This window comes from Gambusia affinis, linkage group LG13 (assembly GCF_019740435.1).
Source record: "Gambusia affinis linkage group LG13, SWU_Gaff_1.0, whole genome shotgun sequence".
Taxonomy (NCBI): Eukaryota; Metazoa; Chordata; class Actinopteri; order Cyprinodontiformes; family Poeciliidae; genus Gambusia; species Gambusia affinis.
Genome location: NC_057880.1, coordinates 18,102,392 through 18,115,830, shown reverse-complemented (window position 1 = coordinate 18,115,830; position 13,439 = coordinate 18,102,392). Strand labels below are relative to the sequence as shown.

General features: G+C 39.3%; 1 protein-coding gene across 2 annotated transcripts; it reads right to left on the bottom strand.

The window, feature by feature from the left end:
- Positions 1–594: 594 nt before the first annotated feature.
- Positions 595–12,734, bottom strand: LOC122842893 (fibulin-7). 2 transcript variants are annotated; one of them, XM_044137185.1, is made up of 8 exons: positions 12,493–12,734; positions 10,389–10,554; positions 6,720–6,896; positions 4,718–4,843; positions 4,491–4,628; positions 3,964–4,101; positions 3,445–3,583; positions 595–3,014 (listed from the first exon to the last, which is right to left on the bottom strand). In XM_044137185.1, the coding sequence occupies exons 1-8, from the start codon at positions 12,568–12,570 to the stop codon at positions 2,642–2,644; spliced, it is 1,335 nt and encodes a 444-aa protein (XP_043993120.1). In that variant the 5' UTR covers positions 12,571–12,734; the 3' UTR covers positions 595–2,641. The 2 variants fall into 2 exon arrangements, with proteins under 2 accessions (XP_043993120.1, XP_043993121.1); XM_044137186.1 differs by having other exon boundaries at positions 10,389–10,551.
- Positions 12,735–13,439: the final 705 nt, after the last annotated feature.

Sequence of the window (13,439 nt, the reverse complement as noted above, 5' to 3'; positions counted from 1 at the left end):
ACATAGCCCTATGCATACATGCAAAGAAATAAAATAAAAAATGTTATCACTGCCACTGAGGCACGTAGTCATTTTAGGAGCAGAGTGTATCTTTTGGACACGTGTTTTGATTTTCTGAAAGCATGCGGCTCTCTCGGCCTCTTTTATTGCTAGTAAACCCCTGGATGGAGACACGCGAGGAGGACGACACATGTGGTGAGCATTAGCCCATTTTCTCTCTCCCCGACAAAAATACGCAGTGAGATATGTTTTTAAGATGTGACAGTTGGTGTTCCTTCTACTTATATCAAATAAAAATACTGTGAGAGTCGTCTTTTCTCCTTCCAAGACATTTGGGAAATGCTTTGACTTGCATCGCCAAGGAGTTTTTCCTTCGTGGGTTACATTATTGAACACATATTCTTCTCTAGTCTTTCATCCTTTCATCAAGAAAAGCTTTTGCAGCCATCCAGCCTTCATTTATCAGCTACGCACATATTTGCGTTTCACTCATTAAAATTCAGTCCCCAGTGGCAGCTGAATGAAACAAATACCGCCAAGAGGACATTTAATAGTCCACTGTCTTGCATCAAGAAAGGCTCTGTTAATGCATACTGAAACCTTGGACTGGCTTTATTGCAGTAATGTTGGAGTTATTTAAAAATGACCAGAAAGTATGTCAGTAAATGCGCCAAATTCAACTGCATTGTGAAAAAAATTTAAGTATTTCTGCATAACATACAGAATATGACAGAGAGGTAAATGCTGCAGCGGCTGTTGGCAAAACATGAATGCAAGCTTGTACAAAACGAAATCAAAATCACAAATATACAGTATATGATATGATTTGCAAATAATATGTTACACTTCAAAATCCAGCAACAATATTTCCAATAAATTAGAGCCACACAAGCACTAATGCCATGTCAGGATGATTATGAGGCCCCTGTATGAGATCCTCTACCGGGGGACTTTAAAAAATGATTAATTTGTTACATGTAATCAAATTAAGCTTGTCAAACTGTCTTTATTTATGCTTGTTTAATGTGACAACTTAATATATTTACTTGGATAAATTTAATTTGATTACTTGCAACAAATTGACTGTTGACTGTTTTTTCCATTGTGGCCCCTGAATCAAATGACTGAATCTCCTCCCCGCAGGCAGTAAGTTCATCCTGATGCTGCTGACATCATTTTTTGACTCAGGCGTGTTTCTGAAGCAGAAATGGACTTAAAGGTTGCAGCACACCGGCGGCCCTTGAGACCTGGATTTGAGGACCGCTGTCATACAGACGTAGTGCTTTTTCTGAACCACACTTCATAAACCACAGTGCTGTGAAATAGTATTTTGCATTTGGCAAAACATAAAATGCAGTTTTTTCATTCATCAAAGGAAAAAAAGCCATCCAAACCAAACCTGGCAATGCGTGAAAAAGTAATTGCATCCCTGAACCTAATAACTAGCTGTGCCAATGTTGGGGATCAAAGGTTTGTGATGACAAGCAATGAGATTTTTCTTTGGCAGAATATTTTCTTCTTCAGCCACGTTGCAGGGTTTTCCAGCATAAATTGCCCTTTTCAAAGTCATACTCATCCCACCACATCTTTTTCTTGCTGCAGGTTGAGAGCAGAATTTGTGGTTCAATTAATTGAACTAAGTCATGCAGGTCCTGCAGCAGCAGAGCAGCTCAGAACATCACATTACCACCAATATGTCAATTGACGGGTTTTTCTTTTCTAAAAAGCTGTTTTTGTTTTATGCTAAATGTATCAGGTCACACACCTCATAAAAAATTTCCAATTTTGTTCCAGCAGTGTACACAATACTGCACCGATTGCAGTTTTGTGGCCGATCATCGCACACAATCCGTAAAAAGCCTTACCTGCTGTTTCTGATTTTGCTGCTACAATTTTTTCTGTCTAGAAAGTTGCTAACTATAGCAACAAAGCCCCTAATCTGGCAACGGTCTCTCACAGCAGAGCAACAGGGGACAGTACCTTTGCCGAGGTAGATAAGATTGGTGGATAAAATCTGTTTCTCATTTAAATATCTGCCGATCACCGATCCCCCAAAATTAAGAAAATTGGGGCCGGTTTAAAAGTGTATCCCAAATTTTCATAAATGTCTAGGTGGTCATCAAAATGGATTATTTTAAACAAATGTGAGAAGTATTTTGCTCTTTTTTGGTCCACAATAGTTTTGGCTTTGCAGGATCCCTTGTTTTACTCAGCCTCTTACTAATGGATACTCTAAGTATCTATTGCTCTCCAAGTATAATTTTAAAAGGTTCACTCTATTACATATTTTCTCCATTTGCGAATATAAGCTCTCATTACGGTTGTCGAGAGGAGTACCAATTCCTTAGAAATGCTTTTACTGCGCATAGAGCTAGGCAGGTGGTGGTAGCTTTTTCTCCTTTAATAAATGAAATGTTTGCTTTAGAACTCCATTTTGTATCAACTCAAATTATCTTTTGAGCGTAAGGCGAAATTTATGCTTTTAAACAGCACTGTTTAAGACCCTGGCATCATTCTTAAAGCATACTGGATAGAAATCTGTGACCGGTTTGCATCATTTTCTCTTTCCCCTCAGTGGCCTTTGTTCACTCTTCCTTGTTCCTGTACAGGCTTCAGTCTGAGCTCTTTATCTCCTCCAGGTTCAGAAACTGTACGGCGAAACCAGAATGTGGACCCTCGCCACGTGCTTGGCCTGAAAGCTGCGGTCGGCGTACTCGGACATCTCCACGTCCACGCTGACCTCCTGAGGCCCGCGGAGCTGCTGCACCAGAATCAGCTCACCGGTCTGTCTGTCTGAGCGCTGCATGACGAAAGTGCCTCTGGAGTTCCCCCCCGCTATGCCGAAGCGCAGGCTGTCTGGGCCGGTGCGACCGGGGGCAGCTGCGGTCGCCATGCGGAACAGCGTGGCGGGGGTCTGCAGCGTGGAGGGCAGCGACAGGTAGTGGAAGGACATGGTCTTAGGAGCCAGATGGCAGGAGCGGCTGTCCATGGGGCAGGGGTTCCTCTCACACTGACTGCAGCACAAGAGACAAAATGTGTCCACTTACGGAAAATACTTATATCATCTCATTCTTTCAGTAATAAAATAAAGTTTAGTGCAGAAAGAAGACGTAATATACAGTTTTAACTAGGGGAGGGCATTTATTGTATTGTTTTTCATTTATCATGATACATTTCTTGTCATGATAACAGTTTTGAGTTATTGTTGTCATGATGGATGTTTTGGATCTCTGTAGCTTCTATTACAAATTAGATAAAAAATACCTGGTAAGATTTTGTGTTTCTTCTGTAATGTTTTCTAATCTAACCCTTCCTGTCTTTTTATTTGGTGTATGCAAATATCTGGTTTCAACTGTATGTAATGTTTTGTTATTAATTTACTTTGACAAAAAAATAAATAAACACGATAAAACAAATGATCCTCTTTGGGTCGTGCTCACTTACAAAGGAGATGTCTTGACGTAGCTGATGTTGCCATGGGAATGGGGACACTCGGGGTTGACACAACGAAAGCCTCCCCCAGTGTTGATGCAAGATGTCCCTCTGCTGCAGTTATGCTTCTGGCTCAAACACTCATCCACATCTGGAAGAGACAACACAGCAGTGGCGAAAGACCGACTCCCTGATTCATGGTCACCACAGTGTGGACATTGGGGTGGGAGTGGAGTGCTGCACCCTATTTGGGTTTTTAAGTTTAGTCTCCGTTGAACGGCCTTGTGAAGGAAAAAGCGTGAGGTCATTTTTTCCAGCTGTGAGGCACCATTACCTTCAAGGTTGAAATATAAAATCCGGAGCGAGGCCTGAGGCAGACACCTTTGCGGAAAGCAGAAAATCTCTTCTGTTGAGGACTTCTTGTCTTACTAAAACACAGATATCACGCTCGGTGGACGTGCATACCTCCACGGGTTTGCAGCCAAAGCCCCGTCAATGAGCCTTTGTCCTCAGCTCCACCCTGTCACTCACCTTCACAGCTCCGCCCATCTGGAAGCAACTTGTAACCGCCGGGACAGGAGCAGTGGTATGAGCCGGGGACGTTCACACACTCGTGGACGCACAGTTTTCCTCCTTGGTCCAACCGATACACCTCACATTCATTAACGTCTGCAGAGAAACACTTGTTAGAGTTACTTTGATTCTTTTCACCTAAATCCCTCCACTTTTACAAAGTTACTCAAGACGTAAAAACATAAACAACTAAACTCTGACCTAAATGTATGCTAATCAGCTTTTGGCCTTACAAGAGGATTATTTTGTTTGCCACAGACCAGCTTCACATATTACTCTCCCTTTTGCAGCCAAATGAGGAAAAAAAATTGAGCCTTCAGTGATATTTTTCTGCTGTAAAGTCTGCGCAACATCTGCTACTTGCAGCCAACCATGCAGCCACAGGGAGCTGCTCTGTGGCTGACCTCACATCCTTAAGGGGAAGACTAGCTAAAGGAGAATTTCCCTACAGGGATTAATTAATTTAGCACATAATTACAGCTCACCCTGACAGATACTGTTGTCAGACGTGCCACTCATGTGGAAGCCTGCGTCACAGCTGCAGTGCTGGGCTTGGTTGACTTGGGCACAGCGAGGTCGCCGACTGAACGCCGGGTCGTTCATAACGCTCCACTCGGGCGGTGCTGCGTCAGGGAGGGGACATGGTTAAAAAGTTGGATCGACTTTGCAGACATGCAGGTGCAAACAAACCGAGCAACATCTGGTTACTGACCAGTCTGGGTTTGGTGCTGGCAGTGAGAGCCGCTCCAGTTCTGGGGGCAAGTGCATTTGTACTGGCCGACACCTTCCACACACGTACCTCCATTCTGGCAGGGGTTACTTGAACACTCACTTATATCTGCAGATGAAAAAAAACAAAATATAATTTCATTTTTATTAAAAAACAAGAGGCCTCCTTTTTACAGGCCTTCTTAAAACCCACGAGGACTAGGAATGTATTGAAAATGGATTCATTGATTGATACATTTTATTCAGTGTTTTAACACATCTGATTTATTTGTCATAGACCACTACTTCTGCTGCTGAAATGCTGCAGGTTCCGTCCTCTGGGATGATTAAAGCCATATTCTCACGGGCGACAAAACTTATTCTTCTCACTGTTACCTATGCACAGAAAAAGTGGTCTAATAGTACTTTAAGCCTTATATTTTTTTTCCTCTTGTTAACTCTCAGAACTGAGAAGATGGAGAAAATACAAAGCAGCTGCTACCCCTTAAGCTATAAACCAAATGGCAAGCAGTTCCTTTCATTTTTATTTGGCTTTTCCAGTGGTTACCACTGGACCAGTCATGAAAAGACAAGCTGCACTTAGATATTTTTAAACTGCTTTCAGTATTCAGGTTTTTCACCCTCTGTCGTTGCTTTTTTGGAGAATGAGCAAACCTGGGCCTCTTTTCCTGAGCAGGAATCCTCTACTGTGCAGAGTCAAGCCCCATCGTGTTGCTTTAGCCAGAAAAGTCAATAAATTCATGTTCATGTTCGACTGAGTGTGCTACTTTGAATATTTTTGGAACGCTCGCCATCACTTCAGGCTGAAATGACTATCAGTAGCATGCCTGGCATATTTCTGCACTATCAGACTCTGCTGGTTATAATGGTTGGCCCTAACCCCATCTATGGAGCGCTGACAAAGAACCGGAGAAACATGAGCAGCAGGGAGGGGAGCTGGTGGTTTATCTTACTGTAGCCTGGGCTCTGATGGTAATGAAGAAGAGAAACAGGGGAAGGCACCCCACAGTGGAATGTGGTACAGGTGTTATTCTGTGTTCAGAGACATTTAATCCCAGTTTAACAAGTGCTTCTTTCAGTTCACCCAAGAACTGCCGTCACTCTGAAGCTTTATCTTTTCTCTCTTATCTGCGAACAGCTGTTTTTTTGTTGTTGTTTTTTTTAGCTGAAGTTTCTCTCAGCACCTTATAAATGAGTGAATTGCCACTTACAGATGGTTTTGAAATTGGAGGCAAGATGCCATATAATCTTGAATTGGCACCTCAAAACATTAGACCATGAAATAATTTATTTCAGGAGCTTTGGTAGACTTTAGTCATATATTAGCAGGGTTTCCTCCAGTGTATCATAAGCCTGGCGGACCACCAGGCTAAGCATCGCTTATTTATTTAAGTCTTTTTAAAATATTTGCATTTTTTAAGGCTTTTGTAGTTGGTGTTCAGGTGTTGATCTTCCAATCTTTCAATAACATAATTATAAAGAGATATTTTAAAATTTCCTGTCAACTTTAAACATTTTTAAACTAAAAAACATGATGGGCCGGTGGATGAACGACTGCCCTAACACCCAAACACCTGGCTCAGCAGGTTTTCTAGGGGAAACCTTGTGGAGGAAACCTTGCATTAAGACATGTGGGCAATCTAAAGTAGCTTTAGTGTACTTAGAATGATATGAATTTTTAAAAGTTTGGTTAAGATGGTAGTGGCCACTGAGTCATCTTCACCCAACGCCCCCAGTCTCACTTTCCGCAAAAGCTAATTGCTTAATAAAAATCGAATTAGACTTTAACACATTTTTATATTCTTCCATTTGGGGGGGAAAAAAAAAAAAGATTTTCCTTCCACTTCACAATTATGTACTTTGTGTTGTTCCGTCACGTAGAAGACCCCAAAAAATACATTGAAGTTTGTGGTTTTAGTTTGACAAAAATGTGTAAAATAACAAATTTTTTGCTGTTATGATTTTCTCCATAAACTGCTGCTCACCTTTGCAAACTGCACTGACACCAGACCAGGTGCCGTTGTCCCGACAAACCCGCGTAGAAGAACCGAGAAGCTGGTACCCCTGCGAACAAACGAAATGGACTTCGTGTCCGACGAAATGCTTCGAGCCGAACTTTGTTCCATGTGCAGGGGCGTCCAGGGAGGGGCAGGTGGCCGGAGCTGTGGAGGAAAGAAGGAGAGTAAGGAGGGTCACATGTGGAGTAAGCCTCCCAGCATCCTCTGGCATTCTTCGCCCGGGGATATACACGTGTCACTGGGCAGCGCGGAGCCTTCATGGGAAACAAATGTTCAAATGCCTCATTTACAGTCAACCGGCGAAGGATCAGCCACTGTTATGGGTCAGTGAAGCCCTACAAGTCAGAATTTATTTCATTTATTATGCTTTAAAAGTTGAATAATAATCACATTATGTAAGACTGGTTACTGGAAAAGATTTTTATTAGGGCTTTAATGAGACTTTCTATTCTTCCCTCCCAAGTGTTGTGGAAACTTAGCCAGCTGATTTTTCCCCAAATACTGGTGAAGTCCAAACCATAGTTTTAGGTCAACAACAGGACAAGTTAATCCTGCTAAACACTTCTCTGAACATGTTGTATGTTTATGTATCAGAATCATAACATCATATTACTGGTGAACTATTAATTCTGTTGTCAGAACACTCTACTCTTATTGGTGCTTTTAGTAAAGAAGTGAAGACAACCTTAAAATGAGATCACTTTTTTTTGTAGAAGCACTGAAAACTTTCAGTTTGTGTAAATCTATTTGCATGAAAACCAAAAAAATAAAATAAAACTCATTGTAGGAAATAGTTTTAGTTTTTATATACCACCTGCCACTTTGTTCTTGTAAAATACATTTAATTTTTATTTATTCTTTTCTGAGTTGATCAGAATATTAAACTAGTAACTACATACTTATTCCTTAGGGTCTAAATATTATATAAAACAGATTTTATAGCCACTCTTTAAAACAGGAAAATACAGCAGATCATGCCATGTAAGTAAGGCAGACGTGGATTGATCTCAGTAAGTCGGAAACAAACTAAAATAAATTTAAAACACCTGAATGTACCCATATCTGCAGTCGTAGCAATAATTCATTTGGGTTAATAATAATGCTCTCCTTAACCCCCACTAAAAAAAAATTGTGGTCCCTAAAACAACTACTTGATGCTATCTACATGCTAAGGCAAACCAGAAAACTGACTTTTCTGCCCTACCATCACAAAAGAAAACATAGAGAGTTTGAAAACTCTACTGGGAATTTCATTGTGTGTTTCAGTCAGATGACATTAACATGCTGGTGGCTTTCCTTAAAGCCCCTTATGCTCACTGTTTTGTAAGGTGGAGGATCTGTGATACTGTAGGCCTCACAAGCCTTGTTACAGTGCACAGCATCATGAACTATTTGAAACAAAATCACATTTATACTTCAAATATTGGAGTATAATGCTGAAAAATTTAAAATTGTTATTCTACACAGAAGTGTTTCATCAGGCAAAAAATTTTATATAAAATATTGTGGAGTTAGCTGAGTAGAGAAATTCATGAACTCTTAATTCTGTACGATCGAGAGAGATTTTTTTTTTTTAAGGAGGAAAGTTAAAAAATGTCTTGCTCTGTGTGTGTGCCAACCTTGTGAAATAGCGTAGAAGAAGACTAAGAGCTTTTCACAAAACATTAACAAGGATAAGATTTGTTTCAAGGCTTTCTACTTTACTTATCTTTAGCAGAGTAGCTGAAAATACTGAGCTCCAAAATTCTTCAACTGTTGTTATGAAAAACAAATAAGGATTTCAAAGTAGAAACCTATTCACTACATTATTATTCCTAAAGCAAGTGAAATAATATTATTAGTCACTTATCCAACTTCAATATTTAAAATACCGAGGTCGTTCCTGAGTGCAATATGTTCTGTGGGAAAATAAAGCTGGCTTGTGAATGTGTAAATGCAAAAATTATTTGTTTTTTGGGGGGTTTCTGTGAGTTGTTATTGAGGTCTTACTGCTCTCTATAAAATACCAGCCTGTTCCTGCCTTGTGCAGCACTCTTCAGAGAGTTATGAGCTGGAGGGTCCATCACAAACAAATTTGTCCCGGAGTCTGCCGCCAAGCAACACAATTCCACAAATCCACTTCCCCTGTCAAGTACCCAGCTCTGCAACGAAGAAAGTCTTGAACTGCAGGATGACTCCATTACACAACAGCACAGAAAGCTTCATCTGGCTTTCTGTTGTCACTCACCGAGTGAAACCTCGTTTGAAGATCATATACAACTTGTGAGCTTTTCCAAAATATTGCAAACCCGATACTTTGGAGTATTCGGTTTTCCTCCACTTGGCCGTCCTTCACTGAAAACCTCAGACAGAGCACACATCCAGAAACTTGTAAAAGTATCTATACCCCTTGAACTTTTTTTCTTTTTGTCACGTTACAACTACAAAGACAGATTTGTTTTTGTAATAATCTAAGAAATATCATGTGCATCTGTATAGCTTTTTTTTTTTTTTTTGCTACAATTATAGCTACAATTTTGACACCATTTCCTTCAAGCATCATAGCATGATTCTGGCATGTTTCCCCATAATTGTTCAGTCTGATATGCTATGCTAAATATGGCTCTTCATATGCGGGTAAAATGTTTTAATTTTGATCTTATTTTGCAAAAGCAACTTCTTCCCAAAACGTGGCTTTCTTGTCATCACTTTTCCTTGAATTCAGGTCAGATCTTTGGCATTTCCTCTATAACAGTCAATCTTGCAGCTCCTTCAGAGTTGCTATTGGCCTCTTGGCTGCTTTTCTCATTAATACTATCCTCAGCATTTATGCAGTACCTCCTGCTGGTCTCTCACATAAGATCCCAATCATATACATTAAAGTTTGTGGTCATAAAATGACAAATTGACAAACTTTTCAAATACTTTTTAAGTTTTGAAGGCACAGTTTCACAGCATGAGATTTTGTTTTGCACTGACTGCATTGTAAACGACCTGATTGTTGGAACTGTTCCGAAAATTGGTCTGGATGTTTTGGATACTTTTCTGGCACATTGTTGTTTCAAGATCCATTGAAAATATCTGTTAAAATAAAATACTGAGTATTGCGAGTAATAATGTAGAATATGAGTCAAACTGAAGGCTTGGGGTCCAAATCTGGCTCGACATAGCTTTTTATATGATCCTCTGCACTCTGCAGGCACACAAAAAAGAACCTTCAAAAAATAGTTGTTTTATCAATCACATCAGTTTTTATCTGTATACTGTCAAATCATGTCAACATGAAAAGATGTCCAATATTGTTTAGTTTTAAGAATGAATGCATAGAGAGCTCTTTATTCATATTTTGACAGTTTAACAGGTTTTATCAATGCAACAACCAACCCTTTGAGGACATTTATGATCTTGATATGGATCCAAAATGAAAATAACTTTGGCAACCGTGTTTCAGAAAAATAAACGGTGGATTCAGCAAACATACCAAAAAATTAAGGTTGTGTTTTTTGTTCCTTTATACAAATCAAGCCACATAATATTTTAGGATAAATAATAATTCAGTCTAATCAAGGATATTTAAATAAACTGAGCTTTTCTTGAAGTTATTGTCAACAGAGGAACATCTAACAATAATACTGATGATGATCTGTTTTTACTCACCAGCTGACTGATCAGCTTGAGGTAACTTGGAGACGGAGTTCTGAAGCGATGCCAGCTTTGACTTCATGATCCGGAGACCTTCTGTGAACCGGATCTCCTGGCCTTTCAAGAACTTCTCCATCTGACGCAGCACTCCCACCACCTGGTGCTTATCCATGCAGGACTGCTGGTAAAATGCAACGGGCCGTGAGCCGAGCTAGCAGTAAAAAGGAGTCTTGACAGGAAAGAAAATCTTCGAATGGAACGAGGGCATGAGTTTAGAGGTTACCTCAGTTTAATGGTGGCAAAACATGACGTGAATAAACACCGTCATCCAGATGTGAAGCATGATGTAATTTGTCATAAAAATATGGCAGCACGGAACAGAGTTCCCATGATGGCAAACTGTTTTCCGTGTAATTAGAACCATATTAATGACATATTTCTGTTGTGGTTAATGGTTCGATTTTAGACCCCACAGCTGAACCATCTCGGTTTCTGACTCCCCTTACCTCCTTTCGCTTCTACTACCACAAACCCAGTGGCAGACACAGCTGGACTAAAGATGTCTGGCAGATGTCAGAGGAAACTAAGTCCAAAATGTTGTTTCTCTGCCTTTTTTTTTGTTTTTTTGCATAACTGCGGGTAAAGGTACATGTTCATTGGATAATCCAGCTCAAAAATAGCACGGCTGCCACAGTCGCTTTGGAGAAAAAATGTCTTTACAGAATTCCTCAAAGAAAGTGCCTTTAATCCTTTCAGTAGGGTTATTAATCACAAGCTCACTGGGACAATTTCCCCTTCCAGCATACCTTAAATTCCTCTGCTAGCATATGGAAGGCTTTGTACAATTGCAATTAGTCTCAGTACATTAGAAGTGCAGCTCAGAGTCTGGCCTGTGCTTATTTTACCTGCTCCAGGCAAAGGGGAAATGCCACCAGCTGACAAGACATGGGAAGATTCACATCCAGATGTAACTTTTTCTTTTCAAACAGTATGAAGTAGTTTCCCAATAGTGAAAACTGTAAAATATGATCACAGAAGTGACACAGCCAATGTGCCTTCCAGCAGCTGATGCAAGTAGGAAAAGAAAATGATCTAGACAAACTAAGATGTGAGTAAATTGTGAAATATATTTAACAACAAATACAGTGACTTCCACAAAACAAACTGCAGTTTGTCAGGATTTTACATTAGACCAAAACAAAGCTGGGCAAAATTGTGATGTGGAAGAGCAACAATAAATGTTTTTCCAAATGTTTTCCAAATAAAATTCTGAAAAGTGTGATGTTTATTTGTGTTCAGACCTTCTAAAAAAGCACCACTTCAACCAAGTGCCTCCAGGAAGTCACAATCTGCGAATAAATCAATTCATACATCTATTTGTTTGGGCTGTCTATCTCCAGTTGTCTTTGAATGAGAGGCACATTAAACCTGCAGAGCACCATGCTACACAGTGTACGTAGTTTATTCTCAATATCAGTAAAGTTGTTCAATAAAAGCCTAATAGCCTGTTGGAGAAAATAGTGAACATCATAAAACTCTTGGTTTTATGGGACAGAAAGTCAACTCACATTTTCTCAAACACACCATCCCACTGGTGAAACATGGTGATGGTAGCATCATGCTGTGGGGTTCTAGGACAGGGAAATTGATTGGAGTGGGCAGATGAAGAAAAATACAGGGTAATCCTAGGTGAAGGCTGGGGTCGAGTTTTGTCTTTTAGCAGAACAAAGACCCCAAACATTCAGCCTGAGCTACAGTGGAGTAGTTATAATCTCAATGTTTTCATGTCTTTCAAAAGGCACAAATAAATTCCTGCCAAAGGATTTGCAGAAGTAACAAAAGGTTACTGGAGGAATTAATAGAAGAATGCGCCACACTTTTCAAATGATCATTTATGGAAAAAACAGGGGGCGGAGGGGAGGTGCGACGTATAATAATTTTCTTTCCATTTTACAAGTATGTTACACTGGTTTATCATAAAAAATGTATGTGGAAGAGAGTTCAAAAAGTTTGATTTTGTAAGATGGTGTATTATAACAGAGGTTGTTGGCAGACAGGCATTGTATCAGTATTGTTTACCCAGATTCTTCAGACATAAAGCTGACTAAATTTCTCCTACCTGAAGCGCTGCAGGGCCGCAGTGAACAGCTGTCAAGCACAGCAAAACCAAACACCTGCTTCGGAGAGACAAAACCATTTCTGAAACACCAGCCGTCCAGTTGATATCCCTCTAAATGTTTGTCAGACTCCCGTTTTTTACTGTGCTTGAACAAATCCCCATAAAACAAAGTCGGAAGGTCCGGTCTTGTCTGAGGCGATGCTCATCGGGTACCCGAAACAGAGATGCGCTTTTCTCTCCGCCTGAACTCTTGGAAAGTTTAACCCAGCCTCTCTGAGCACTGCGGGATACATTGGTTTGCTGCGGCTAGAATCCCTCCCACCGAGGCACTTTATGCACTTTCTCATTCTTACATTTCTTTAACACTGACAGAAAAATAGTTTCATTAAATACAGCTACAGTAAATAAAAATAATTTCTACAAGTTGATATGACAATGAGTGGAACTGAAGAACAGTTTTTTTTATTTTTATTTTGCAGAGTGAATGACTCAAATAATTTTCTAAATTTTCTAAATAAAATACCTTAAATACCGAATTATATTCAATAAACATTAAAATCCCGCATGGATATCAGTGTGTTGAATCTCTGCGTAAGCAGTTTTCTTTTTAATCTCAAGGATTTTCTGACATCCACTGGTCAATTTTGGTATTGCAAGGCATAATGTATAACAGAAACTCGCCACTTAAATACGAAACATAGACTTGCTGAAATATTTGTAAGAATTAATAATAATAATAATAATAATAATAATAATAATAATAATAATAATAATAATAATAATAATAATAATAGTAGTAGTAGTAGTAGTATTAAAAATAAAAGACTTAATTTTTATGTTTGTAATATTTAGTGTTCATACAATAGTCTTATTCTATTTTGTTTTATTATTATTATTATTATTTACTATAATTTCATTATTATTATTATTATTATTATTATTATTAT